This window comes from Lagenorhynchus albirostris, chromosome 11 (genome assembly GCF_949774975.1).
Source record: "Lagenorhynchus albirostris chromosome 11, mLagAlb1.1, whole genome shotgun sequence".
NCBI classification, from domain to species: Eukaryota; Metazoa; Chordata; class Mammalia; order Artiodactyla; family Delphinidae; genus Lagenorhynchus; species Lagenorhynchus albirostris.
This window is the reverse complement of record NC_083105.1, coordinates 6470425-6495484: the sequence shown is the minus strand read 5'-3', so window position 1 is coordinate 6495484 and position 25060 is coordinate 6470425. Positions and strand designations below refer to the sequence as shown.

General features: G+C 49.2%; 2 protein-coding genes and 1 pseudogene across 8 annotated transcripts in view; all 3 read right to left on the bottom strand.

Annotated features, from left to right (window-relative positions):
- The window catches only part of TTLL1 (TTL family tubulin polyglutamylase complex subunit L1), a 37709-nt gene extending 20676 nt beyond the window's left edge, over nt 1-17033 (bottom strand). The window contains exons 1-5 of one of the 7 annotated variants that reach the window (XR_009543302.1): nt 16897-17033; nt 13305-13336; nt 8473-8547; nt 8057-8197; nt 5154-5270 (exon numbers count right to left, since the gene is read on the bottom strand). Coding sequence is in view for 1 of the 7 variants with exons in the window: in XM_060164917.1 (XP_060020900.1) it covers nt 5154-5266 (113 nt within the window). In the remaining 6 variants the exon portion in view is untranslated. Of the gene's footprint in view, nt 1-5153; nt 5271-8056; nt 8198-8472; nt 8548-8595; nt 8670-13304; nt 13337-16669; nt 16722-16896 lie in introns of those variants that run through there. The other 6 variants (XR_009543306.1, XR_009543304.1, XR_009543305.1 and 3 more) reach the window with 6 other exon arrangements.
- A 6392-nt stretch (nt 17034-23425) lies between these two features.
- MCAT (malonyl-CoA-acyl carrier protein transacylase) overlaps nt 23426-25060 on the bottom strand; it is a 43529-nt gene continuing 41894 nt past the window's right edge. Inside the window, exon 6 of the transcript XR_009543308.1 lies at nt 23426-23895. The gene's annotated coding sequence lies outside the window, so the exon portion shown is untranslated. The remainder of the gene's footprint in view (nt 23896-25060) is intronic.
- Nucleotides 23932-24524, bottom strand: LOC132529251 (mitochondrial import inner membrane translocase subunit TIM14-like; annotated as a pseudogene).

Below are 25060 nucleotides of genomic sequence, written 5' to 3'. Positions count from 1 at the left end.
AGTTAAGGACTCCTTTTTATATTATATGATATGCTATTTTATACTGTTATCACAACTGAAAAAAAAAAGGAGCGCAGCCAATTCCATTTTTTTTTTTTTCCCTGCACCACACAGCTTGCAGGATCTTAGTTCCCAAACCAGGGATGGAACCTGCGCCCCCTGCAGTGGAAGCGCAGAGTCTTAACCGCTGGACCGCCAGGGAAATCCCAGGAGCAGTAATTCCTAAATATCATCAAATATTACTCAGTGTTCAAATCTCCCCAGTTGTCTGATAAATATTTTTTTACAACTTTTGCAAATAAGGGCCAGGCCTTCTGATTAGTTGTTCTCTCTCTCACACATCTCTTTAAATCTATACATTCTCCCCCACCCCTCCTTAATTTTTTTCTAGGCAATTTATTTGTTGAAGACACCGGGTATCTGTTCTGTAGGGGTTCTCACAGCTTCCTTATTTATCATGCTCCCCAGGGCCCTGTACTTCCTGTAAGTTGGGAGTCAGACCTAGAGGTCTGATGAGCTGCAGGCTGATGGGGGCAGAGCTGCGTCCCAGGGTGGCATCCAGCCGGAGAGCCTCTCCCTTCGGGATGTCAGTGACTAATCAGCTGCACTGCCCAATAGAAAATGTGACCCACAGCTGAGTCACATAGTGAATTTTCTAGTAGTCACATTAAAACAAAAGTTAAAGGGGGACTTCCTTAGTGACACAGTGGTTGGGAATCCGCCTGCCAATGCAGGGGACACGGGTTCGATCCCTGGTCCGGGAAGATCCCACATGCCGTGGAGCAACTAAGCCCATGCGCCACAACTACTGAGCCCGCGTGCCACAACTACTGAAGCCCGCGCACCTAGAGCCTGTGCTCCGCAACAAGAGAAGCCACCACAATGAGAAGCCTGAACACCACAATGAAGAGTAGCCCCCGCTTGCCACAACTAGAGAAAGCCCGCGTGCAGCAACGAAGACCCAACGCAGCCAAAAAAAAAAAAGAAAAAGTTAAATGAAAGAGGTGAAAGTAATTTTAATTGTATCTTATTTAACCTAATATATCCAAAATATTATCATTTCAACATATACCAACATAAAAATTTGTGATGAGGAATTTTACATTTGTTTCTTTGTACTAAAACGGGAGCGTATATCACACTCCGGCACATACGTCTCTGTCTGGACCAGCCACACTTAAGTGTCCTATTGTCCTGTGGTCAGCGGCCTCCGTCCTGCACAGGTGCAGATCCTTATGCCATGAGGGGTTGGTGAAATTCTCCTTTTTCATTCCTCCTTCATTTATCGGCAGGAATATTTCTACAAGGAGAAACTTCCCTTCGTCAACAATTTAGGTAACCCGTGAATGGTTCGTACAGGGAAGACTGAGTAAGTGTGTGACTCTTTCCCTTTACCAGTTTTCAAAATAGCGAGCTGTTTCCCTACCACCCGCAGACGTGTGGTGAGCTGTGTTCTGGGGACCTATCACTGCAAAACGAATTACCCAACGTTAGCGACTTAAGACAACCACCATTTTATGATATCTCGAGGTTTTGTGGGTCAAGAATTTGGGCAGGGCTCAGCAGAGCGCTCTGCCCCACGCAGCACTGAGGTCGCTGGGTGGGATTCAGCCGGCTGGTCTGGGGGCCCCGAGAAGGCTTCTTCCACATCCGGCACCTTGGCAGGCATGGCTGGAAGGTGGGTGCAGCTGCAACTTCTCCAGCACAACGGCCCCGGGACGGGCAGGCTTCTCACGTGGCAGCTCAGGGCTCCCGCAGGGGGTTCCCACACAGGAGGAGGAAGCTGCTGGTTTCTTAAGGCCTGTATCACACTGACTGGATCACACTGACTGCATCCCACTGGCCAAAGCAATCACAGAGCCCACCCAAGGTCAGGAGGAGGGGAACGAAGACCCCATCTACAGAAGGAAGTGGTGTCAAAAACTCTGTGGCCATTTTAATGTGCCACAAATTATGTGGGGTTTTGTTCCGTTTCAGTTCTTTTGGGGGGCATTTTTATGAACTCATAGATTCAAACATGATTCATGAGTTTCAGTCTGCTGTCATTATTCTTGTGGAAGCTCTAGGTGTCCCTATTTTGGGCAGAAGGAACTCTGCAAGTTGTCTCCTGAGTTTTATTAACCTGAATCCAGCAGGCCTCGACGACGTCCTCGCTTTCCCTTAAGACGCTCACCTTGTACAATTCTTCCTGAGGCCCAGCATCAGGCATTTCTCCAAGGAACAAAGGACCCTTTGTTATAAATAAATGTTCACCTACTGTGTAGCCTGATTGTAAAAAGGGTCCCAATTGTCCACCCCTCAACTCCCATCGGGAGGTGAAATATATTTCCCCTTGAACTGGGGCTGACCTAATGCCTTTCTTTGGCCAAAAAGAAGGGCAGAAGTGATGGTGTGCCATTTCTGAGACCAGCCCCGAAAGGCCTTGAGAGCTACCACCTCCCTCTTGGGCCCCCGACACCACCACGAGCCCAGGCTAGCCGGTTGGAGGGATGTGAGAGATTTGTGGAGAGAAGCCCCTGTCGTCCTAGCCAAGGGCATCCTAGACCAGCCAAGCCTCAGATGACCCACCAGGTGACAGCAGGTGTGTGAGTGAGCCCAGGCAGGAACAGCGAAGTTCTGCCAGACCAAAAGAACCGCTCAGCCAAACCCACAAACTCCTGTGCAGCAAAAAGTGGTTGTTGTTTCAGGCCCCTAAGTTTGTGGTGTTTGTTACTCACCATCAGTTCGGCAATGGATAACCCATACACCCCCTCCAGGAGAGCCAGTGTTTACCTGTTTCACACTCCTTCTACTTCCTGCCCACATGCAAGCTGTTTTCGCATAGTTGTTATCAGAATACAAATACAATTTCGTAATATGTTTTTCTTCACACTTACTGTTATTCAGTTTCCCAAACTGCTTTATAATCATCACAATTATTTCAATGGCTGTACCGTAATCCACTTGGTTAATCTATTCACCTTTCCCCAACCAGTTAATGTTTAGTTGTTTCCAATATTCTTCCCTAACCAATTTTTAAGACCCGACAGGACACCTAGCGCTTAAAGCATGAGCTCTCAAGATATCTCAAATATCCAAACTTATCATACTGTTCAGCTCTTTTCTTCTCTGTCATTCTCTTGTTGGTTAAGAAAAGCTCCAAAACGCTTCTCGGCATGAAGAAGCAAGCATTCAAATCCCCACCCCTCCACCCCCATCCCTGGCATGTGACCAGCTGCCCAGAGAAGCCGAAAGAACGCGCTGAGTTCTGCTGGGCCCCACAGCACTGGGCAGTGGGACACCAAACAGCAAGTACAAAATACTGTCCTGTTCAGCCTTCTTTTCAGAGCTCCCATGAAACAGGGCTCTGGATAAAGGATTTCACTTTACCTTTGAGAAGAAAGAACGTAAACTTGACACTAAACCATACACAGGCACTGAACTACTCCATGAACGCCCTTCCTCTCTGCAGTCCACACTCCTGAAGGGAAATTAGGTTGCAGTTTGTTTGTTTGTTTGTTTATTGGCCATGCTGCCTGGCTTGTGGGATCTTAGTTTCCCAACCAGGGATCGAGCCCAGGCCCTCGGCAGTGAACGCACAGAGTCCTAACCACTGGACCGCCAGGGAGTTCCCAGGTTGCAGTTTAAAGGGCAGGTGACTTCACTGCTGCCAGGAGCAAAGCTAGGGTCACCTCTCCATCCACCGCTGCAGCTGGAGGCTGGGTGCTGCCTACCCTGTGCCCAGGCCCGGCCAGGCTCCGGGGATGCTGAGATAAGCCAGGCCAGGTCCTCATTCTCCAGAGGTTCACAGTGACACTGGAAGAGGGGACAGGCCGGGAAATCACAAATCACGGCACTCAGCATTTGCTGCCACGGCACCTGAATAGAGCAGCCTGGGAGGGCGCGAGAGGCAGAGGTGGCTTCCAGCGCAGGTGTGCCGGTGCACAAAGGACGGTGGCAGCACGTGCTGATGGGGCGCCCGCCATGCGCCAGGCGCTGCCCCGAGTTCTGTGCTTCACTGCTTCCTTGAAACCTCAAACAACGGTATTTGCAGAGAGAGGCCAAGTCCTCTGCTAACAGCCACACAGACGGCAGCGGAAGAGCCAGGGCTGAAGCCACGCGTGGCTCTGGCTCCAGGGTCTGGACATGTAACACCTGGATGCACTGCGTCTCCAAATGGGGGGCTGAGGAGGCATAGAAAGCGTAGCACGTACACAGACGGAAAAGAAAGACCGTTTCAGCAGCGGGTCAACAGGGGAAAACGCGCAGCCCGCTGCACCGGCGGGGACCAGGGGAGGAGCGGGGAAGGGAAGTGGCTGAGAGAAGCCGAGTAACGTCTCTCAAGGTGGCGGCAGGGAGAGTGAGTCCGGGGCGGGGGATGTACAGGGTGACAAAGCCCCTGCCGACCCCGACGTGTGCCCCCACTGGCCCCCTGCCCCCTCAAAGGTTCACTGCAGTGCTCTGGACCCAGGAGCTGCACAGGGTCAGCCAAATGTTTAGCTGAGGAACCCAGCAGGGATGTGGAGGCCGCCCCGAGGGAGGGAGCAGACCAGGCCTGGACCAAGGAGGACACAGGACCTCACCCTGAGGAAGTGAGAGGCGAGGAGAGGAGTCTAGGAAGCCTCCAGGCTCCTGGCTGGGTGGTACCACCGGGACTCAGGGCCCACACACTGCTTTTCCAGCCTCACGCATTTCCGCGGTTTCTCAGTCAGTCCAGCCGGCACCCTCTTGGCCTAACGGGAGGGAGGTGAAAGGAAGCCCCGAGCCCTCCCCACAGCCCTTTCCCCAATCTCCTCCCCACACCACCCCACAGGATGCTGACCTCCCCAGCGCACCCCGAGGTGCCAGGCAACAGGGCACCACTGTGACCAGCACGAACTGGAGGCGGGTGGGGCTCTGGTTTCTCACCCAAATTCCCACTGCCGTGTAACCACACTCAGCCGTGCTGAGACATCCCGGGACCTCCTGATAACCAGGAGCAGGGGACGCTCCACCACGTATACTAACCCAGGGCCTTCTCCCCGCGCGCACGAAGGGCCCGGATGAGCGAAGTGTAAGGGGAGGCGGCACGATGGCGTGGGGGCGCCTGCACAGGACAGTCCGTGCGCCGCTATGGGATTAACCGCGCTGATAAACGGGCTCTGGAAGACAACCAAACCCTGGTTTATACTTACCAGTAAAAATTCCAGTCCTCGTTTTCTGTCACTTGGACCCATCCTCTCTTTTCAAAGTTATTTATCAGCACCGACTTCTCGATATCAGTGACCCATTTCACTTTTCCTGCCATAATCCTGGAAGAGATCACCTTATCGGAGCCATGAAACTTAACAGCTCACGTCCCTTCGCCCAAAGGAGTCCTCTACACGAGACGAGCAGACGTCCCCCACCCCCAGCTCAGTCCTCCCCACAGTGGCTCTCAGCCAGGGCAGCTCACCCCCGGGGGACATCCGGCAATGCCTGCAGCACTTCGCTTGCCAGCACTGGGGGTGAGGGATGCTTCTGGCATCTGGGAGCAGAGGTAGGGATCCTGCTCAACGCCCTCCGACGTACAGTATGCCCCCCGCCGGCCCCCGCCAACAAAGCATCCAGCCCCAAAGGCCAGGTGTGCTGAGACTGAGAATCCTCGTTAAGCGGGAAATAACGGCAACACACGCCGAATGGCAGCTGTGCCTGGAACCACGAGGACAGGCACGAGGACAGGCACCACTGTGAGAGCGGAGGCAGCGGGGAGGCTGCCCTGAGCAGGGACCCTGGAGCTGGCTTCTGACGGGTGGGTGCGAGTACTCACCCCAGTCTGGGCACCCCCCGTCCCCTCAAGTTCTGCCTATCTCCCTGCTGCTTCCGGATTCGCTTCATCAATTCACTCTCTTTAACTGTGGGTGATCTTTTTTAATATCTATCTATTTGTTTATTTATTTTGGCTGCATCAGGTCTCAGTCGCAACACGCGGGATCTTTTTAGTTGCGGCATGTATGTGGGATCTAGTTTCCCCGACCAGGGATCAAACCCGGGTCCCCTGCTTTGGGAGCATGGAGTCTTAGCCACTGGACCACCAGGGAAGTCCCTAACTGTGGGTGATATTAAGTGTTTGTCTCACCACATCAATCCTGGTGAACAAGCAACGTGGCTCTCACTGTACTTAAAATACGCAGCCCCCTGGCCCTCACCTGCTTTTCCAGGTACATCTTGTGCCACCTTCTCCCTCACCCGCTGTTCCTGCCACATTGGACTTCTCTGCCCACCTCCTCTTCTACCTCAGGGCCTTGGCACATGCTCTGCCTGCAGCACTCCACCCTGCTCTGCCTGGCCAAGCGACCGCCCACCAGTCTGCCAGCATAAGTGAATGTCACTTCCTCCACAAAGCCTCTCTGACTCTCCAGACCAGCTACGCAGCCCCTTGGCACCCTGCAGTTCTGTCCTTGCTAGAGGGCAGGAGCTGGCTTTCTTTGTCACTGCTTTGCACCCAGGGCCTGGCACCGTGCCTGGCATGCAGCAAATGATCACTTCAGAGAGAATGAGTGACTGTGGTCACAGGCCTGTCAGTACCACCATGTGACTTTGAGAAAGTTTCTGGACTTGTTTCCTCCTTTGAATTCTCATTTTCAAACTGCTGGGGCAGCCCAGGATTCCAGGCTCCCACCCCAGCGCCGACCAGAGACGGCTGCATTTGTTACACTTCTGTGTACCTCTTCACAGAAGGTGAAGGGCTTTCAGGAAGGGCTTCTGTGAAAAACTGGGCTTGAAAGCCGGGGGACCTGAGGAGCCTCGAGGGCCTTTTATGAAAGGAGGCACCTCCCCCATGGACTTATAATAGCTTCACGTTTGGGGCAACTTAACCGGGCAGAAAAGGCATGGGACGTAGAGATGGGGACCCAGGTATGTGTTGCTTGGGAGAGGAAAAGAGAAGACACTCTCATGATAGAATCCACCAGGCGGAGCTCGGGGTGCTTCCACCCAGCATCAGCCCACTCCCTCCTCGTGTTGCCCAGCAAGGCGGGTAGTATCATCGAGGCGGGACTGTGGTCAAGCATAGGTCCCGGAGCTTGGGTTTGAGGCCCAGCTCCACCACTCACTAGCTGTGTGACCTTGGACAAGTTACTTAACCTCTCCAAACTTGTTTCCCCCTCTGTAAAATGGGGATAACAACAGTATCTATCCATGTCATAGGTTGGAGTGAGAAGTAAATGCGTGAACACACGTAAAGCACCGAAAACGGTGCCTGGCACGTAAGGAAGCACTCAGGAAGCATCTCATACGATTGTCATTATCCCCGGTTTTCAGATGAGGAAGCTGAGGCTCAAAGGTTAAGAGCCTGTGTAAGAACAGACCAAAGGGACTGATGGTGGCTTGAGCCAAACCTAGGGTGACCCTACGCTAAACCTCTTTCCACACAGCCCAGCCCTTCCCTCTGTGAACTTGGCCTTCATCGGGATGATGACAACGCCCACAGGGTCAAAGTGAGGAATAAATGGACCGCTCTCTGCAAGCTCTAAGTGCCACAGGAGAGCCACATAAGGTTGCTGACTGATCGGTCATGACCCACGTGCAGGTCAGCAGCCACCACACGGAAACGATGGCAGAAGCACCACAGAAGCCGAGTCCCCGTGTGCCGGTAACTCGTGTCTGTACCGGAGCAAACCCCGCACGCCTCACACCCTCTTGCACTGTCCAGGCCGACTGCTGAGGGGAGTTTACTTTTTCACCACCGGTGATGTGCACATACTGCGTTTGTTACAAATTGAAGTTTTGTGGCAACCTTGCATCGAGCAAGTCTGTCGGCACCATTTTTCCAACAGTATTTGCTCACTTCGTGTCTCTGTGTCACAATATTCTTGTAATATTTCACACTTTTTCATTATTATATATGTGCTACGGTGATCTGTGATCTAGTGATCTTTGGTGTTACTACTATAACTCACTGAAGGCGCAGGAGATGCCTACCATTTTTTAGCAATAAAATATTTAGTTAAGGGATGTACCTCTTTTAGACAAGTTGCTAACGCCCAATACAGTCTGCAGTACAGTGTAAAGATAACTTTTAAATCCAGTGGGAAACCAAAAAACGCATGTGACTTGCCTTCTTGCGATAATTCGCTTCACTGCGGTGGTCTGGACTGGAATCTGCAGTTATCTCTGAGGTCGGCCTGTATTTGATTTCAGTCTGAACAGCCCTGCATCCCTGACCAATCCTGCTCGTACTCTGCCCCCTAGAGTCCAACTGCAGACACAGGATTTCGGTGAGAATCACCCCCAAGCCAGGTAGCGCCTACACCACAACCCACACCCTGCACTTCAAGCGCCAGTCTCACTGGGCGACCTCACTCCCGCCACAGCTCCCACCTGGAGATGACGCAGAAGTAAGAGCAACAACACAGAATAATGATAAAGGCCATACTTTATACGTGTGCTGCACTTCAGTCATAAAATAGTCTGAAAATACTTCCAAGGGTACACTCCTAAACCCAATAAGGCCGATGGGGCAAATATTCTCACCTTCACTTTACTGAGCAGGAAATGGAGCCTCCGAGAAGGGTAGGTTTCCTCTCGGCCCCCTGCACCCTCCACCTGCTGTGTGGACAAGTGGTCACCAAGGAAAACATCTCAGCCCGGACCTACCATAGGTACTTACGGAGCCACCGGGAACATCCAATTTCTCTTCAGTTTCACCAAATTTTGACTCGGATTCTTACCTAAAATAAAATACACAAATGATTGGCACAAAAACAGACATATGGATCAATGGAATAGAATAGAGGGCCCAGGGACTTCCCTGGTGGCGCAGTGGTTAAGAATGTGCCTGCCAGTGCAGGGGACGCGGGTTCGAGCCCTGATCTGGGAAGAGCCCACATGCCACGGAGCAACTAAGCCCATGCGCCACAACTACTGAGCCTGCGCTCTAGAGCCCGCGAGCCACAACTACTGAAGCCCATGTGCCTAGAGCCCGTGCTCCGCAACAAGAGAAGCCACTGCAGTGAGAAGCCTGCGCACCACAACGAAGAGTAGCCCCCGCTCACCGCAACTAGAGAAAAGCCCACGCGCAGCAACAAAGACCCAACACAGCCAAAAATTTTAAAAAAATGTATTAAAAAAAAAAAGATTAGAGAACCCAGAAATAAACCCACATACATATGGTCAATTAATCTTTGACAAAGGAGGCAAGGATATACAATGCAGAAGACAGTCTCTTCAGCAAGTGGTGTTGAGAAAGCTGGACAGCCTCATGAAAATCACTGAAGTTAGAACACACCCTCACACTACACACAAAAATAAACTCAAAATGACTTAAAGACTTAAATATAAGACATGACACCAAAAAACTCCTAGAAGAGAACATAGGCAAAACATTCTCTGACATAAATTGTACCAGTTTTCTTAGGTCAGTCTCCCAAGGCAATAGAAATAAAAGCAAGAATAAACAGATGGGACCTAATCAAACATAAGCTTTTGCACAGCAGAGGAAACCATAAACAAAATGAAAAGACAACCTATGGACTGGGAGAAAATGTTTGCAAATGATGCAACTGACAAATGCTTAATTTCCAAAATATACAAAGAGCTCATACAAGTCAATAACAAAAAAAAAACCCAATCAAAAAATGGGCAGAAGACCTAAATAGACATTTCCCCAAAGAAGACATGCAGATGGCCAACAGGCACAAGAAAAGATGCTCATCATTGCTAATTACTAGAGAAATGCAAATCAAAACTACAATGAGGTAACACCTCACACCAGTCAGAATGGCCATCATCAAAAAGTCTACAAATAACAAATGCTGGAGAGGGTGTGGAGAAAAGGGAACCCTCCTACACTGTCGGTGGAAATGTAAATTGGTGCAGCCACTATGGAAAACAGTATGGCGGTTCCTCAGAAAACTAAAAACAGAGTTGCCATATGATCCTGCAATCCCACTCCTGGGCATATATCTGGAGAAAACTAATATAATTTGAAAAGACACATGCACCCCAATGTTCATAGCAGTACTATTTACAATAGCCATGACATGGAAACAACTTGAATTTCTATCAACAGATAAATGGATAAGGAAGATGTGGTACGTATATACAATGGAATATTACTCAGCCATAAAAAAGAATGAAATAATGCCATTTGAAGCAGCGTGGATGGACCTAGAGATTATTATACTAAGCAAAGTAAGTCAGAAAGAGAAAGACAGATATCATATGATATCACTTATATGTGGAATCTAAAATATTACACAAATGAACATATCTATGAAACAGAAACAGACTCACAGACATGGAGAACAGACTTGTGGTTGCCAAGGGAGACAGGGTAGGGTAGGGAAGGATTGGGAGTTTGGGATTAGCAGATGCAAACTACTATATATAGAATGGATAAACAACAAGGTCCTACTGTATAGCACAGGGAACTAAATATATTCAATATCCTGTGATAAACCATACTGGAAATAAATATGAAAAAGAATATATGCACGTATAACTGAAACACTGCTGTACAGCAGAATTTAACACAACATCGTAAATCAACTATACTTCAATAAAATTTTTTAAAAATTAGGGATAAAAAAAAATTAGGGGAACTTCCCTGGTGGTCCAGTGGTTAAGAATCCACCTTCCAAGGCAGGGGATGCAGGTTCGATCCCTGGTCGGGGAACTAAGATCCACATGCCGCAGGGCAACTAAGCCCGTGCACTGCAACTACTGAGCTCGCGCGCCTCAACTAGAGAACCCATGTGCCGCAAACTACAGAGCCCATGCGCCGCAAAGAAGAGCCCACATGCTACAACTAAGACCCAATGCAGCCAAAAATAAATTAAAAAGAAAAAAAAATTAGGGATTTCCCTGGCAGTCCAGTGGTTAAGACTCCATGCTTCCAATGCAGGGGGCACAGGTTTGACCCCTGGTTGGGGAACTAAGATCCCACATGCCATGCAGCCAAAATATTAAAAATGAGAAAAAACATTAATACACAGAGAAATGTACACAGCACAAGATCAAGAGGTGTTCTAACAGTTCATGAATACAGCCAAATGGTAACTAACCAGAACATTCAGTGGATGGCGTCTTCTGTTTAAGTGCCCAACGGAGGATGCCTTGGGTTCCTCTCTTGTCGTGATAAGTACTTCTGAATTAATTACTTATTGGCTCCCGCTGACCTTCCCAAGCTGCCAGGCCACCCCTTCACTTCACGCAGCCCTTGCTCTGGCTGAACGCACCCCCCTCTGCTGCTCCATGCTCATGTGCTCGCCCGCGAACCTGTGCCCGCGCTGTCCCTGCATCCTAACGTCTCTCTCCACCGCTCTTTATCCAGCTCCACCAACCACGCACAGTTCAAAGGCCACTTCCCCCAGGGGGCCATTCTCATTGCCTTCACTGGAATTAGTGTTTCCCTCCTCGGGACCCCCTGCAGACCCTTCCTGCCATCCTTGCGGGCACTCAGAACTTCCCAACTTGCATTTCAGTTCTTTATGTACATTCCTTCCATAAACGTGTGAGGCGAGGGACTCTCGTAGTCACCCGTTTCCCTCTCAACCCACTGATTCTAGATTTAAAGGGGAGTATTTGAAGCGAACCCTACAGTCCATTTGCCCGACCCCATTATCTCCAGCCCTTCAGCACATGAGATGCAAAAAATGACTGCTTGTTGTGTGAGTGACTGATGGACAAGTCCTCAAGGCTGGGTCCTTGGAACCTGACTCATTGCTTCCCTGGAAATGTTATGGATTGAACTGTGCCCCTGAAAAGATACACTGAAGTCCTAACCCGGGTACCTGTAAACATGACCTTATTTGGTCAAAGTATGGTCTTTGCAGTTACGATGAGGTCATTCGGGTCAGCCTTAATCCAATGACAGGTACTCTTATGAGATGGAAAGTTGGACACAGACACACAGGCAGGGAACGCTTTGTGACGATACAAGAACGGACAGACAGACAGAGGGAAGGCAGCAGATGGAGGCAGAGATCGGAGGTAAGGCTGCAACAAGTCAAGCAATGCCTGGGGCTCCTGGAGACTGGAAGCCGCAAGGAGCCCTCCCCTAGAATCTTCAGAGAGAGCACGGCTCTGCCAACACCTTGATTTCAGGCTTCTGGCCTCACTGCGCCACCCAGTTTGGGGCACTTTGATACCGCAGACCTAGGAAACTAATACAAGAGACAACCATCTTAAACACTAGGGAAAAACGAAGCATAAGAAATGTACACCCATAAGGAGGTTTACGTATATATATTTGGGGAACAGAGCACAGTAAAGTGCTGAGCAAGAAGACAAGAGAGTCATTGACGGTTAAAAAAGGAAAAGATGAAGGAAGGCCCCCTCTCCTTTAAAAGCACCTCTTTTCAGAAATGCACCAAATCAATGTGGAAACCGCCACTGAGAGCAGATGAAAAGGCAGCCTTGGGAAGAGCCAAAGGAGGGAGGGCAGTTCCCTCCACACCCGAGGCTTAGAGACCCAGCTCGCTTAGAGACGCATCTGAGCCATGGAGCCGCTGCGGATCCTGGCAAGTCCTCCCCGGGCCTCAGCCTCCCCAGTGAAATAAATGGGAAAGCACTGACTCACTCCGTTACAAAGCAGAAAATACCACACCATTGTAAAGCAATTATACTCCAATAAAAATGTTAAAAAAAAAAAAAAAGAAAGAAAGTGACAGCTCCTGGGCAGTGCTGCTGGGATTACTGCAAGGTCAGGTGGGCGTGGACCTGGCACACAGCAGGTTCTCCAGACCGTCAACTGGGTTTGAAACGAGTGCACCAGGCACAAAGAGCTTCACCCTGAAGCTGCCCCCGATTTCGGCTCCGCACGCGCCTCCTTTCCAGCTCCTCCTCCCAGCGGGCTTGCCAGGCCCCGCCCTTACACAGTAAGTGAGTACGTATTTCTATCATCGCTGAAACAACAGCTACCACTCCCCGAACACCAGGATGCATCAGGCCCCGGGCTGGGTGGTGTGTGTGTAGATCCTTCTCTACTGGGTACATAGTTACGGCTCACCTGAGGCCGGCAGGCAGGTACTCTCCCCACTTACAGACGGGAATGTGGGGCTTGGAAAACAAGAGGCAGAGCAGAGACTGCTGCCGTGGCAACCCGCACAGTCTCCCTCCCACACGGGGTGTCAACCGTCATTACATGCATCCCCCTTGTCAGGCGTCATCGACCCCACAGGGCAGGGGGGTGGGTCCCCAGCACCCAGCCAGGGCCAGGCACAATGAGGGGGCTCAGGTATCATCTGTAGAACAGACTAAGGAACCAGCTGGCCAATCCCCACATTACGGAAGCCAGGGCTGACGCCTTCCCAACCCTAGGAAATACTAAGCCTTATCTATTTATCAGGTAAATAGAGAAATACCTGATGTCAGATTGTTTTCCTGTGGCTTCCTCCTAAAATAGAAAAGAAAAAAAAAAGTGGAATTAGCGGTATTATGTGATGAACTTGACACGTTACCTCTCTACTGGTTCATATGAACTGACACCTCAGAATTTTAAGCCACAGGGTCAGCTACTTTCAAACTGAGCATCATAAAAACCTAATCAGGAAAAGCAGAGAGTGACGTGCTGGTCCTCATGCTGCTCACAGCTTGAAGTCAGAGTGGGCTGTCACTGCCTGAGGCATGTCAGCCTCGGAAAGCCATCCTAAAACCAGACAGTTGCTGGTTATTTCCAGAACGCCGTGGGTCCCACTCCTGGGGCAAGTGGGCAGGATCTTCACAAGCCTGAGAACAGGTTTCCGCCGGGACATCCCTGGGCGTCCGGGCCACCGATAGTGTAGTTTCTCATCCATCCACTGGGCACCGACAGCCACTCCGTGCCAGGTGGGTGACGGGAGACGGAAAGCCACCCAGGACCAGGTGCTCCTGGACAGTTCTGATCCAGCGAAGGCAAGAGACGCGTTCAACCAGGGGCAGCCCCAGTGGAAAAGTGCTTTAACAACCTAACAAAATCCAACCTCAGTCCTGGGGAGGAAGTAACCATCAGTCCAGTCCAGCAGCAAATCATGCCCGCTCCACCCCCAGAAAATTCCGGATCCGTCTGTGTCTCTCCCCAGCATCCCCACAACCCAGGCCACAACTGGCTTCCTTGGCCCCATTCTCACCCCATGGCAACACATTCCCCACCCAGCAGCAGACCAATCTTTTCAGACACAAAGCAGATCTTGTCACTCCTTTCATAAGCCTGCAGCGGCTTCCCACTGCACTGAGAATAAACCTAGCAGTCCACCCATGGCCTGCAAGGCTGGCCCAGCGTGACCTGGGACCCCCATGCCTCTCGGGCCTTGTCTCCCAGCGCCCTTCCCACCTGTCTTCCCTCTCCAGGCGCCAGCCTCTTTCAGCTCCCCACACCCGCCAAGGGGCATCCAGTCTTAAGGCTTTGCTCTTCCCCCACATCTGGCCCTTTCTCCAAGGTCAGCTCCTCAGACTGGGCTTCCCAATCTCACTCCTCCCCCTTTACAGAGCTGTCACTTTACTTCTCCGTGGTGCTCACGTTGTACACAGTTGTTTAGTCGGCGCCAACTCAAAGCATGGTCCGCGGACCAGCAGCATCCGCATCACAACCTGCAGCTCGTTAGAAATACAAATCTTCCAGCTCCCCCCATGCACACACAAGAGTGTACACATTCAGACTCTTGGGGAGCGGGGCCCAGGAATCTGTGTCTTAACAAGCTCTCAGGCGATTCTTATGCAAGTGCAAGTTTGAAAAGACCTGGCCTATGAGACTTCCCTGGTGGTCCAGTGGGTAAGCCTCCATGCTCCCAATGCAGGGTGCCCGGGTTCGCTCCCTGGTCAGGGAACTAGATCCCGCATGCCTGCCACAACTAAGAAGTCCATATGCTGCAACAAAGATCCCGTGTGCTGCATGCAACGAAGACCTGGCACAGCCAAAAATAAATAAATAATAAATAATTTAATTTTTTTAAAAAGGGACTTCCCTGGTGGTGCAGTGGTTAAGAACCCGCCTGCCAATGCAGAGGACACGGGTTCGATCCTGGTCCAGGAAGATCCCACATGCCGCAGAGCAACCAAGCCCGTGCGCCACAACTACTGAGCCTGCGCTCTAGAGCCCGCGAGCCACAACTGTGGAGCCCATGCGCCACAGCTACTGAAGCCCGCATGCCTAGAGCCTGTGCTCCGCAACAAGAGAAGCCACCGCGCACCTCAACGAAGAGTAGCCCCCGCTTGCCGCAACTAGAGAAAGCCTGCGCGCAGCAACAAAGACCCAACGCAGCCAAAAATTAATTAATTAATTTTAAAAAGAAAAGACCTGGTCTAGTTCATGTATTTGGTTCCTTGGTGACTGTCTGTCTGACACAGATACGTCACATTGTGAGCAGCAGTGCTGTGCCACGTTATCTCCTGCTGAATCCCAGCACCCAGAACAGTGTCTAGCAATAGCAGGGTCTCAACCAATACGTGACGAATTAACAAAAATAAAGACGTGAATTCCCTCCACACACACAGTCAAACAAGCACTGTTTGTGCCAAGCAGTGAAGTAGGCGCAGCCCAGCCCTACAGGGGCTGTAAGTCCCAAAGGGGAGACCCAGGAAACCATCACCCATAAACACTTCCACAGCTTTACCCTGGTGAGAAATAGGAGGCCGGGAGTTTAGCTGATTTCCACCGAGCGAGGGAACATCTTGGGAAATCTCTGTGCCTACAACCCCAGGAGGACAGAGCTCTGCCAAGAGGCCTTTTACCTCCTGGAGTTATGACTACTCCCAGACAAAAGTTAGAACAACCTCTGAGGAGAAACAGCGGAGGGCGGGGGACTCACCCTCATGGGAGTCACTTCACTCTTCTGGGTCCAGCCATCGGAAAATGGGAGCAGTCTCTGCCCTCATCCCCCTACCCCAGACACTTTGATCACTATCAGTTTCAATAAAGTCCCAGCTGGGCTTCCCTTGTGGCGCAGTGGTTGAGAGTGCGCCTGCCGATGCAGGGGACACGGGTTCGTGCCCCGGTCCGGGAAGATCCCATATGCTGCGGAGCGGCTGGGCCCGTGAGCCATGGCCGCTGAGCTTGCGCGTCCGGAGCCTGTGCTACGCAACGGGAGAGGCCACAACAGTGAGTAGGCCCGCGTACCGCAAAAAAAGAAAAAATAAAGTCCCAGCTAGGCCAGGATCCTAGGACACTTGCATTCTTTTCCAGCTAGTTAAGTCTTTTTTGAAAAGGCAAAAAAGAGCCATCTTTAAATAAAGTAACAATATAAATGACTTCACATCAGTGCCGTGCAGCATTCAGTCGCAGCTGTGTTGCCCTGCCCGTCTCCTCACCCCCATGCTTCACGTACCTGTTTACCAGTGCCTGTAACTCCCTGAGTGCAGGGCAGAGCCAATCTTTTTGTACTGCCACAACCCAGCACCCAAATGTGCTCATTAAATATTTCCTGAACAAAGAACCGCTTTGCAAACAAACCTCCAAACGGCTTACAACGACCAGATACTTTTAGGTCTAGAATGAATCCCCTGTAATGCCACAGCTACTCTAGGGGTGTATGACTACCACCACCCCACCCCGTCTAATGATGGGAAAACAGTCCCCCAGAGAGAGGTGAGCAGGGCGGGGAACACTTATCTCCTGTCTCCTGTCCAGAGCTCTAGCCACAGGTACACCGCGCTCTGCAAGATGCCAATAGGAACAATACAGATTGCAAATGAATGAAAAAGCCTAGGAACAATGAAATTCTGGGATAATCAATAATAGGAAGAATGCAATTACAAGGATCGAGCGGCACAAGTTAAGTCATAGGAACTCGGAGGAGGAAGAGGGGCACAGTGGTCAGCGCAGGCTTCCCGGGGAACGCGAGTCCAGCGAGCAGCATCTAAACCGCACCTTCCCGGCCCCGTAGACCAGGGCCCACAATCGTTCGCGCATGCGCACTCGCCCACCGGGCACGACCACACCCTCGGTCCCCGGAGGCGGCGGCCTCGGCGGCGGGGCCTCACCTGTGGGCGCACAGCACGGAGGAGCGCCCAGAAGCGCGGAGCACGGCGGCCCAGCGCCGCGGCCCGGCCCCGCCTCCAACCCCAGTCGGCGCTCAGAGGAGGATGCGAACCGCTACCCGTCGCAGACCGGCTCTACTTCCGGGGCGGCGCCCTGGCAACCGAAGACGCGGCCTTCCCAGCGCCGCGACTACTTCCGGGGTCAGACTTTCCCTGCCGGTCTCTATACCTCTATGCCGGTGGCCTGCTACGCCTGTCGCTGAGATCCTCCGAGGAGTCAGTCGTCCACCCCCGGGAGCCTTGCAACCTTCAGGGCCCAGAAATGAGGTTGCGAGGGGTCGGGATCGAGCCTGATAGTGGGAGGTAGAGCGGTATGATGCCTGGGGCCCTGGGTCCAGTCGGCTCTTTATCCCCTCTGCTGCTCAGCTTCAGTATCTGTACAACTAGGACTGTTCATAGCACCTCCCTAGTGCTATTGTTGTAAGGATAACAAGTTGTGCTCAGCAGCCAGTAATCAATAAATGGCCTACTCAAAGAGGTAACCTCATTGGTGAAGTGTTCCCTGAGCGTGGGACAGGTTTAGGTCCTCAAACTAGATTTTTAAAACGCCTTCTGTTAGGAAGAGGCAGCCTAGCCTAGTGAGAAATTTAAAACTGAAGCCAGGGGAATTCCCTGGCGGTCCAGTGGTTAGGACTCCGCGGTTTCACTGCCGAGGGCGCGGGTTCAGTCACTGGTTGGGGAATTAAGATGCCACAAGCCGCGCACGCGTGGCCAAAAATCCCAGAAAAACAAGCCAGGCCTAGGTTGAATCCTTGCTTCAAAATCTACTAGCTTTGTGGCTTTTGGCAGGTCACCGTCACTTCTCTTGCCTCAGTTTCTTGTCTGTAAATGGGACAGTAGCACCTATATTGAAGGGTTGTTGGGAAGATTATTAAAAAAAAAAAGGCACAAATACTAATTGCTCAAATACTTGTTGAATTAATACAAAATAAAAGAGCATGTACCCCAGACATCTGTCAGCCATGAAAATGTACTTGAAGGCAGCATAAAAGAAGAGACACAGAATTTACATCCCTGCTCTGTTACATTCTAGGTGTCTGGGCACGGGAAAATCCCAGCCTTTTCTTTTTTTTTAATAAATTTATTTATTTATGGCTGCATTTGGTCTTTGTTACTGTGCGTGGGCCTTCTCCAGTTGCAGCGAGCGGGGGCCCTCTTCACTGCAGTGCATGGGCTTATCACTGCGGTGGCTTCCCCTGTTGTTGCGGAGCACGGGCTCCAGGTGCGTGGGCATCAGTAGTTGTGGCACATGGGCTCAGTAGTTGTGGCGCACAGGCCCAGCTACTCCGCGGCATGTGGGATCCTCCGGACTAGGGCTCGAGCCCACATCCCATGCATTGGCAGGCAGATTCCTAACCACTGTGCCACCAGGGAAGCCTCCAGCCTCTTAATTACATTTTTTTCATGGAGAAATGGGAATAATGATCTCCATCTCTCAAGAGTGCAAAAGTGTTTAAATTCCTAGGTGAATAGCACCTAGGAAGATGTTTAACATGTCTTACCATGTCCTGCCCCTGTGCAGAGTACATGCCACTCCAAACAGCGTCACCAGCAGCCAAAATACCAGAAGGCTTAGGTGCAGGCAGTGGGAGGAGACCAACAGCACAAGAGCAAACAGTAGGAAAAGTTCTAGCCAATGTGAAGAATTAACTGGGAGCTAGGTAGTCCCAGGAGAAAGACAGGAAACTAAGAATCTCAATGCTAATTTAATCATGTAAATCTAGTTTAAAAGTCTTTAAGGACTTTCCATTGCCATCAAGGTAACATCCAGACTCCTTAATATGTTATTAGTTTTAATGTAGTTAAAATCTGTTAACCTTTTTCCTGTATAGTATCTCAGTTTCCTGTTGGGCCTAGAAAGATCCGTCTTCACAAGTTGTAAAAACATAACTTATAAGAGGCCAAAACTACAATCAACTAAGTTAAATGATAAACTGAAAATGTGTCCATCATCTGACAAAGCATTAGTTAATATCCACAATATACAAAGAATTTGCACAAATCGATAAGAAAAAATACAAAAATTGGCAGAAGAAATGGAACCACAAATTCCAGAGCAGAAGGATAAAGAAAGATGGTAAGTAAAAATATGAAAATATGCCCAAGTCACTAAAAATTAAGGATATTAAAATGTTTAATGAGGTATTTTTTACTGACAAAATTGGCAAAAATTTAAGGTACAGTTACACCTAATGTTAGAAAGGATATGGGAAAAAAGCACTCACATCCACTACTAATAGAAGTGAATATTAGCATAACATTTAGAAGGCTGGCAATTGGGCAATATTCATCAGACTTTTAATACATGTTAATTATATACTCTTTAACCTATAAATCCCAGTTTTAGGAGTTTATTCTATAGAAATTCTCTCACAGGTAAACAAAGATATGTGTACAATAGCATTTAAAGCAGTATTATTTCTAATAATTAAAAACTGGGGGCTTCCCTGGTGGCGCACGGGCTTCCCTGGTGGCGCAGTGGTTGAGAGTCCGCCTGCCGATGCAGGGGACACGGCTTTCATGCCCCGGTCCAGGAAGATCCCACATGCCGCGGAGCGGCTGGGCCCGTGAGCCATGGCCGCTGAGCCTGCGCGTCCGGAGCCTGTGCTCCACAACGGGAGAGGCCTCAACAGTGAGAGGCCCGCGTACCGCAAAAAAAAAAAAAAAAATTGGGAAAAATATAAATGTTTTTTAGCAGAAGTCTTATTGGCTAAATTAAAGTTCATCAATTTAATGAAATAGTATTTACCTATTAAAGGGATAAAGTGGATCTACGTGTGCTGACCTGGAAACATATACATAATATATTAAATGAAAAGTAAAAATTATACAACTTTGTATAGTATGATTTTAAAAATCATTAATATGTATATGCATTATATATAAGAGGCATAAAAAAAGCTTGAAAAAAGATATGCAGTTACTGTTAAGAGTCATTCTGTTCAGGAGTTGGCACAGAAAGTACTTTCTCTTCTTATAGCCTATATTTTTTATTGTCTGAATTTTTTAGTAGCACAAAAGTATTATTTTTAAATTTTTTAAAGCTTCAATAAAATAAAGTTAAAAACCAAACTTTTGGGACTTCCATGGTGGTCAGTGGTTAAGAATCCGCCTTCCAATGCAGGGGATGCAGGTTCAATCCCTGGTCGGGGAACTAAGATCCTACATGCTGAGGGGCAACGAAGCCTGTGCACCACAACTAGTGAGCTCACATGCTCTGGAGCCCATGCACCACAACTTCATTGTGTTGCAATGAAGAGCCCACCTGCCGCAACTAAAATAAAAATAAAAAATAAATTAATAAATAATAAAAATAAATATTTTTAAAAATTAAAAAAATAAAATAAAAAACAAACTTTTTTCCATTTTGAAACAGTGGACTGAACATCTTTTCACACCCCAAAATCTCACTGAAATGGCAGAAGAAGAAATAGAAAAATACAATAGAAAATTAACTATCCAGGAATCTGAATACCAAAAACATGCAAATAAAGGAATTTCTCTAAAAGGTTTTGTTTTAAGATCATCTGTTTCTGGGAACTCCCTGGTGGTCCAGTGGTTAGGACTCGGCGCTTTCACTGCTGGGGCCGGGTTTCCATCCCTGGTTGGGGAGCTAAGATCCCGCAAGCCCTGAGGCACGGCCAAAAAAAAAAATCATCTGTTCCGAAATCATGCCTTTGTGGCTAGTGAGGATCCGTTTGTCATTCTGCGTTATCACTGGTGTTCGTAGCTCCACCAGGCAGGCAAGGGGGATTGCTCATATGGGGCACTCCCATCTTCCTCACATGGGCAGAAGGACTCAGGCACAAGGGGAGATGTCATCTTGGAGTATCACAGCACAAGTTATGGCAGATCCCAGTTTATACGTTTTGAAGGATAACCATTGTATAAAGTACTGAACTGCAATTGTTGGTTGTTAAATTCTTTTCAAAGACACATCTCCCTTTTGGTGTTAAGTTAGTTGAACTACAGACTGCATAAGTGATCATCTGCTAGAAATCCATGACATAGTTGGAAGACTAGTAGAAATACTCCCAATAGACAAAAAAAAACAGTGAGGAATTCCTGGAAGATGAGATAAGAACAGATAAACGGGCAACCCCAATAAAAATGAGGACAAATGCTCCCCAACATGCAAAAGAGAGAAGTTCCACCCATAATCAGTTTTCTGAACAAAACTCTGAAATTACCCTGAGATAAGAAGCAGTGACATGGACAGTTGGCCAGAAAATTAAGTAAGGTAATCACTGGTCGGTCTCCTTAGAGAGCAGTGCTCTGACACTTAGGATAAATCCATGTGTCTTAGTCCATTTGGGCTGCTAGAACACAAAAACACCAGCGACTGGCTGCCTTCTAAACAACACATATATTTCTCGCCATTCTGGCGCCAGCAGATTCGGTGTCTGGTGAGGGCTTGCTTCCTGATTCATCTTACTGAGTCCCCACATGGCAGAAGGAGTGAGGGAGCTCTCTGGCGGCTCATACAGGGACTAATCCCATTCATGAGGGCTCCACCCTCATGACCTAATCACCTCCCTAAGGCCCCCCTCCTAATACCATCACACTGGGGATTAGGATTTCAGCACAGGAATGAGAGGGTGGGGGGGGGTCGGGGGTGGTGAGGGGAGACATAAACATTCAGTTCAGTCCGTGAACCTTGAGAATAGTTCATAAAAGAGAGAGTTCAGACACTCAGCCAAAAACATTAAAGACCAAGAACATTCAAGAAAGGCACAAAATTCAGCAAAAGGAAAATTGAATGCCAAGGAAACGGTTAACACAGTTAAAATACTAGATCAAGAGTCAGCAAACCACTGGCCGAATCCAGCCCACTACCGGCTCCAGAAAGCTAAGAATGATTTTTACTTGTGACCATTTGCAGCCGATTTGTTAGGGAACACACTAACTTTGGACCCCAATTAAGTGAAATTATCTCCCCTCCTGCCCCCCAAAGAAATCCATTCTTCTCATTAGTAGACCTGTATTACAAAAAAAATTATGCTCAATTGTTATTATATTTTTATTTCATCAGTTAAAAAATTGTGAATTTTTTAAAAAAGCAATGAAAAGCTAGGAAGAATATCAAATAAAACTTATATTAAGCAAGAAAAATAAATAAATAAAAATTTAAAAGTTGTGAAAATGTGTGGAACTTTTAAGTGGCAGAGCCTGGATTTGAACCTAGGAAACCTGATCGTTCACACTACTGCCTCCCTGAAAAACAAAGAGCCGCCTTCTGGAGAGACGGCTGCACTTTCAAGGTGATGCTCTGAGCTTTGCTCGAGGGCATTCCAGAAACCTCCGCACAACCCCTCCCTGGCCCGTGGAGCTCTTTGCGCCCATCATTATTTACGTTTAGCGCCATCTAGTGAAGCCAGCGCTAATCTGGAGCCCGACTGGCCGGGTTCACACCCCACTGCTGACACTGGTCCCTCCTTGGTTCCCGGCCTCAGTCCTTAAACCCAGAATGTGAATGAGAACGGGAGGATCACAGATGGTGTGTTTACCGCTGGCTCATAGTAGGTGTTCAATAAACACTGTTTCGCGTATGAGACGTTCCTTCGATGGCTGGTTTCTGAGGCTGGTTCCTTGGGGCCATGGTCTGCCGGGGGAGACTTGAAATACCAACTCAGCGATGGTCGGGGCCCCATCTTGGGGTGATATGGCCCAGCCCCTTACCAGCCTCTGCTGTCTGTGGCCCTCTCCTCCCTTGGCAGGTGGCCCCACTGCTCCTCAACCCCCAGGGAGGGGTGCTGTTGTCATGTGGCCCCCATACCCTTCTCCACCCCCAACACGGCACATCCTTCACCAGCTCTTTCTGAACGAGGTTGATGGCAAGGTCTGTCCAGGTTTCTTTTTCACTAAGAACCACCAGCCTCCCATTGGCTGAGGGGCAGAACCAGCTACATAATTTGTAGGACGCCGTGCAAAATGGAAATGCACGTACCCTTGTTCAAAAATTATTAGGAATTTCAACACAACTACAGCAGCATTGACCAAGTGAGGGACTGATCTGAGCTCAGGGGCCCTGTATGGCTGCCCAGGTTGCAGGCCCATGGAGCCCGCCCCTACTTTGTGCAGGATACCACCCTAAGATCTTAGCCGGAAATCCCCTCGTTACACCCTCTCAAGGACGCTGCTTGGTGAGTAGTGTTATCTCATATTTCTTTTTAATGTGGTAAAATACACACAACATAACATTTGTTATACTAACCATTTTCAAGTGTACAGTTCAGTAGTGTGATAAAGTATATTCACATGGTTGCATAACCAATCTTTAGAACTCAATCATCTTGCAAACTGAAACTTTTCCCACTAAACACTAACTCCCCATTCCCCTCCCCCCAGCCCTGTTGACCACCATCTACTTTCTGTCTCTATGAATCTGACTACTTCAGGTGCCTCACATAAGTGAAAACATTCAGAATTTGTCTTTTTGTGACTGGTTTATTTCACTTAGCATAGTGTCCTCAAGTTTCATCCCTGTTGTAGCATGTGTCAGAATGCTTTTTCCTCTTTAAGGCTGAATAATACTCCATTGTATGTATTTATCATTTTGTTCATTCATTCATCAGTCAGTGGACGTGTATTTGAGTTGTTCCCACCTTTTGGCCATTGTGAATAACTCTGAACATGGGTGTTCGAATATCTGTTCAAGAGTCTGCTTCCAATTTTTTTGGAGATATTCTCAGAAGTGGGCTTGCTGGATCCTATGATAACTCTGTGTTTCATTTTTTGAGGGGTGTCTACGCCATTTTAAGTTTTGAGGCACTTTATTTTTAAAAAGCTTGTCCTCAAGTACATAAGTGAATAAGAACTTAAAATTCATCATATGGGAATTCCCTGGTGGTCCAGTGGTTAGGACTCTGTGCTTACATTGACGAGGACCTGGGTTCGATCCCTGGTCGGGGAACTAAGATCCCCCAAGCTGCGTGGCTCGGCCTAAAAAAAAAAAGTAAACTTCATCATACATTTATTTCATTTTTCAGTTTGACCTTCTAGTAAATCTTTAGCATCACTGATTTTGCGCTGCTATATAAAGAGATCCCCCCCTTGTCATGTGATTTAAAAGCATAGCTCGTTAATAAACATTTCTTATTTTTCCTTTATTGGCAGTAGGGCTTACACTAATTACCATGCTAATGCTGCCTCCCATTTTGTCATTTTGGGTTCAAACCCACCTCTGTAATAACCACCACAGAAGGCACATTTTGGTAGACTTTGAAAAACTTGAGGCTTCATGTGTTTCTTGGCTTGCAAAGCATAAGACAGCCTACAAGGGCTTCCCTGGTGGCGCAGTGGTTGGGAGTCCGCCTGCTGATGCAGGGGACACGGGTTCGTGCCCCGGTCCGGGAAGATCCCACATGCCGCGGAGCGGCTGGGCCCGTGAGCCATGGCCGCTGAGCCTGCGCGTCCGGAGCCTGTGCTCCGCAACGGGAGAGGCCACAACAGTGAGAGACCCGCGTACCGGAAAAAAACAAGCCTGCAAACTCTGCAGCAGCAATGGTCAGTCCAACTGCTACCACCGTACTGGCTGTGGCTCCCCTGGCTCCACCCCGAGCGAGGTTCATCCCAGCCCAGAGGCCTCAACCACCCTGGCTACAGCATTTCATACCACCGCCAAGAGGGCACAAGGGTTCCAATCTGTCCACGTCCTCACCAATGCTTATTTCCTGTTGTTGGGTTTGTTTATTTATTTATTTAAATAGCAGGGATCCTAATGGGTGTGATATCCCCACTCTTTAATATGGTATCTGGAAAAAAAATGGAATCTGAGGCTTGAAGGCACTAATTAACTTGCCCAAGGCCATGACGCCCATTACTATTATCAATCCAGCTGTGACTGGCACTGAATGACCTGCCTGACTCATGCTGCCTCCAAGGGCGCTTGCCATTGTCAAGGTGCCAGCCAGAACCATTCAAGGATTTCGATGGAGCCCCAGCCCAGTTCCCTGAGGCCATGACGAACCTGCAATGGCACCCAGCATTACTACAGAACCAGCACCAACCCACCACCCTGCTTAGGCTCAGGCCAGCCGGCTGGCCCTGCCCTGCAGGTACACAGACCTCTGCTCCCCCCACCTTACTGGGGTCCCTAGTACCCTCA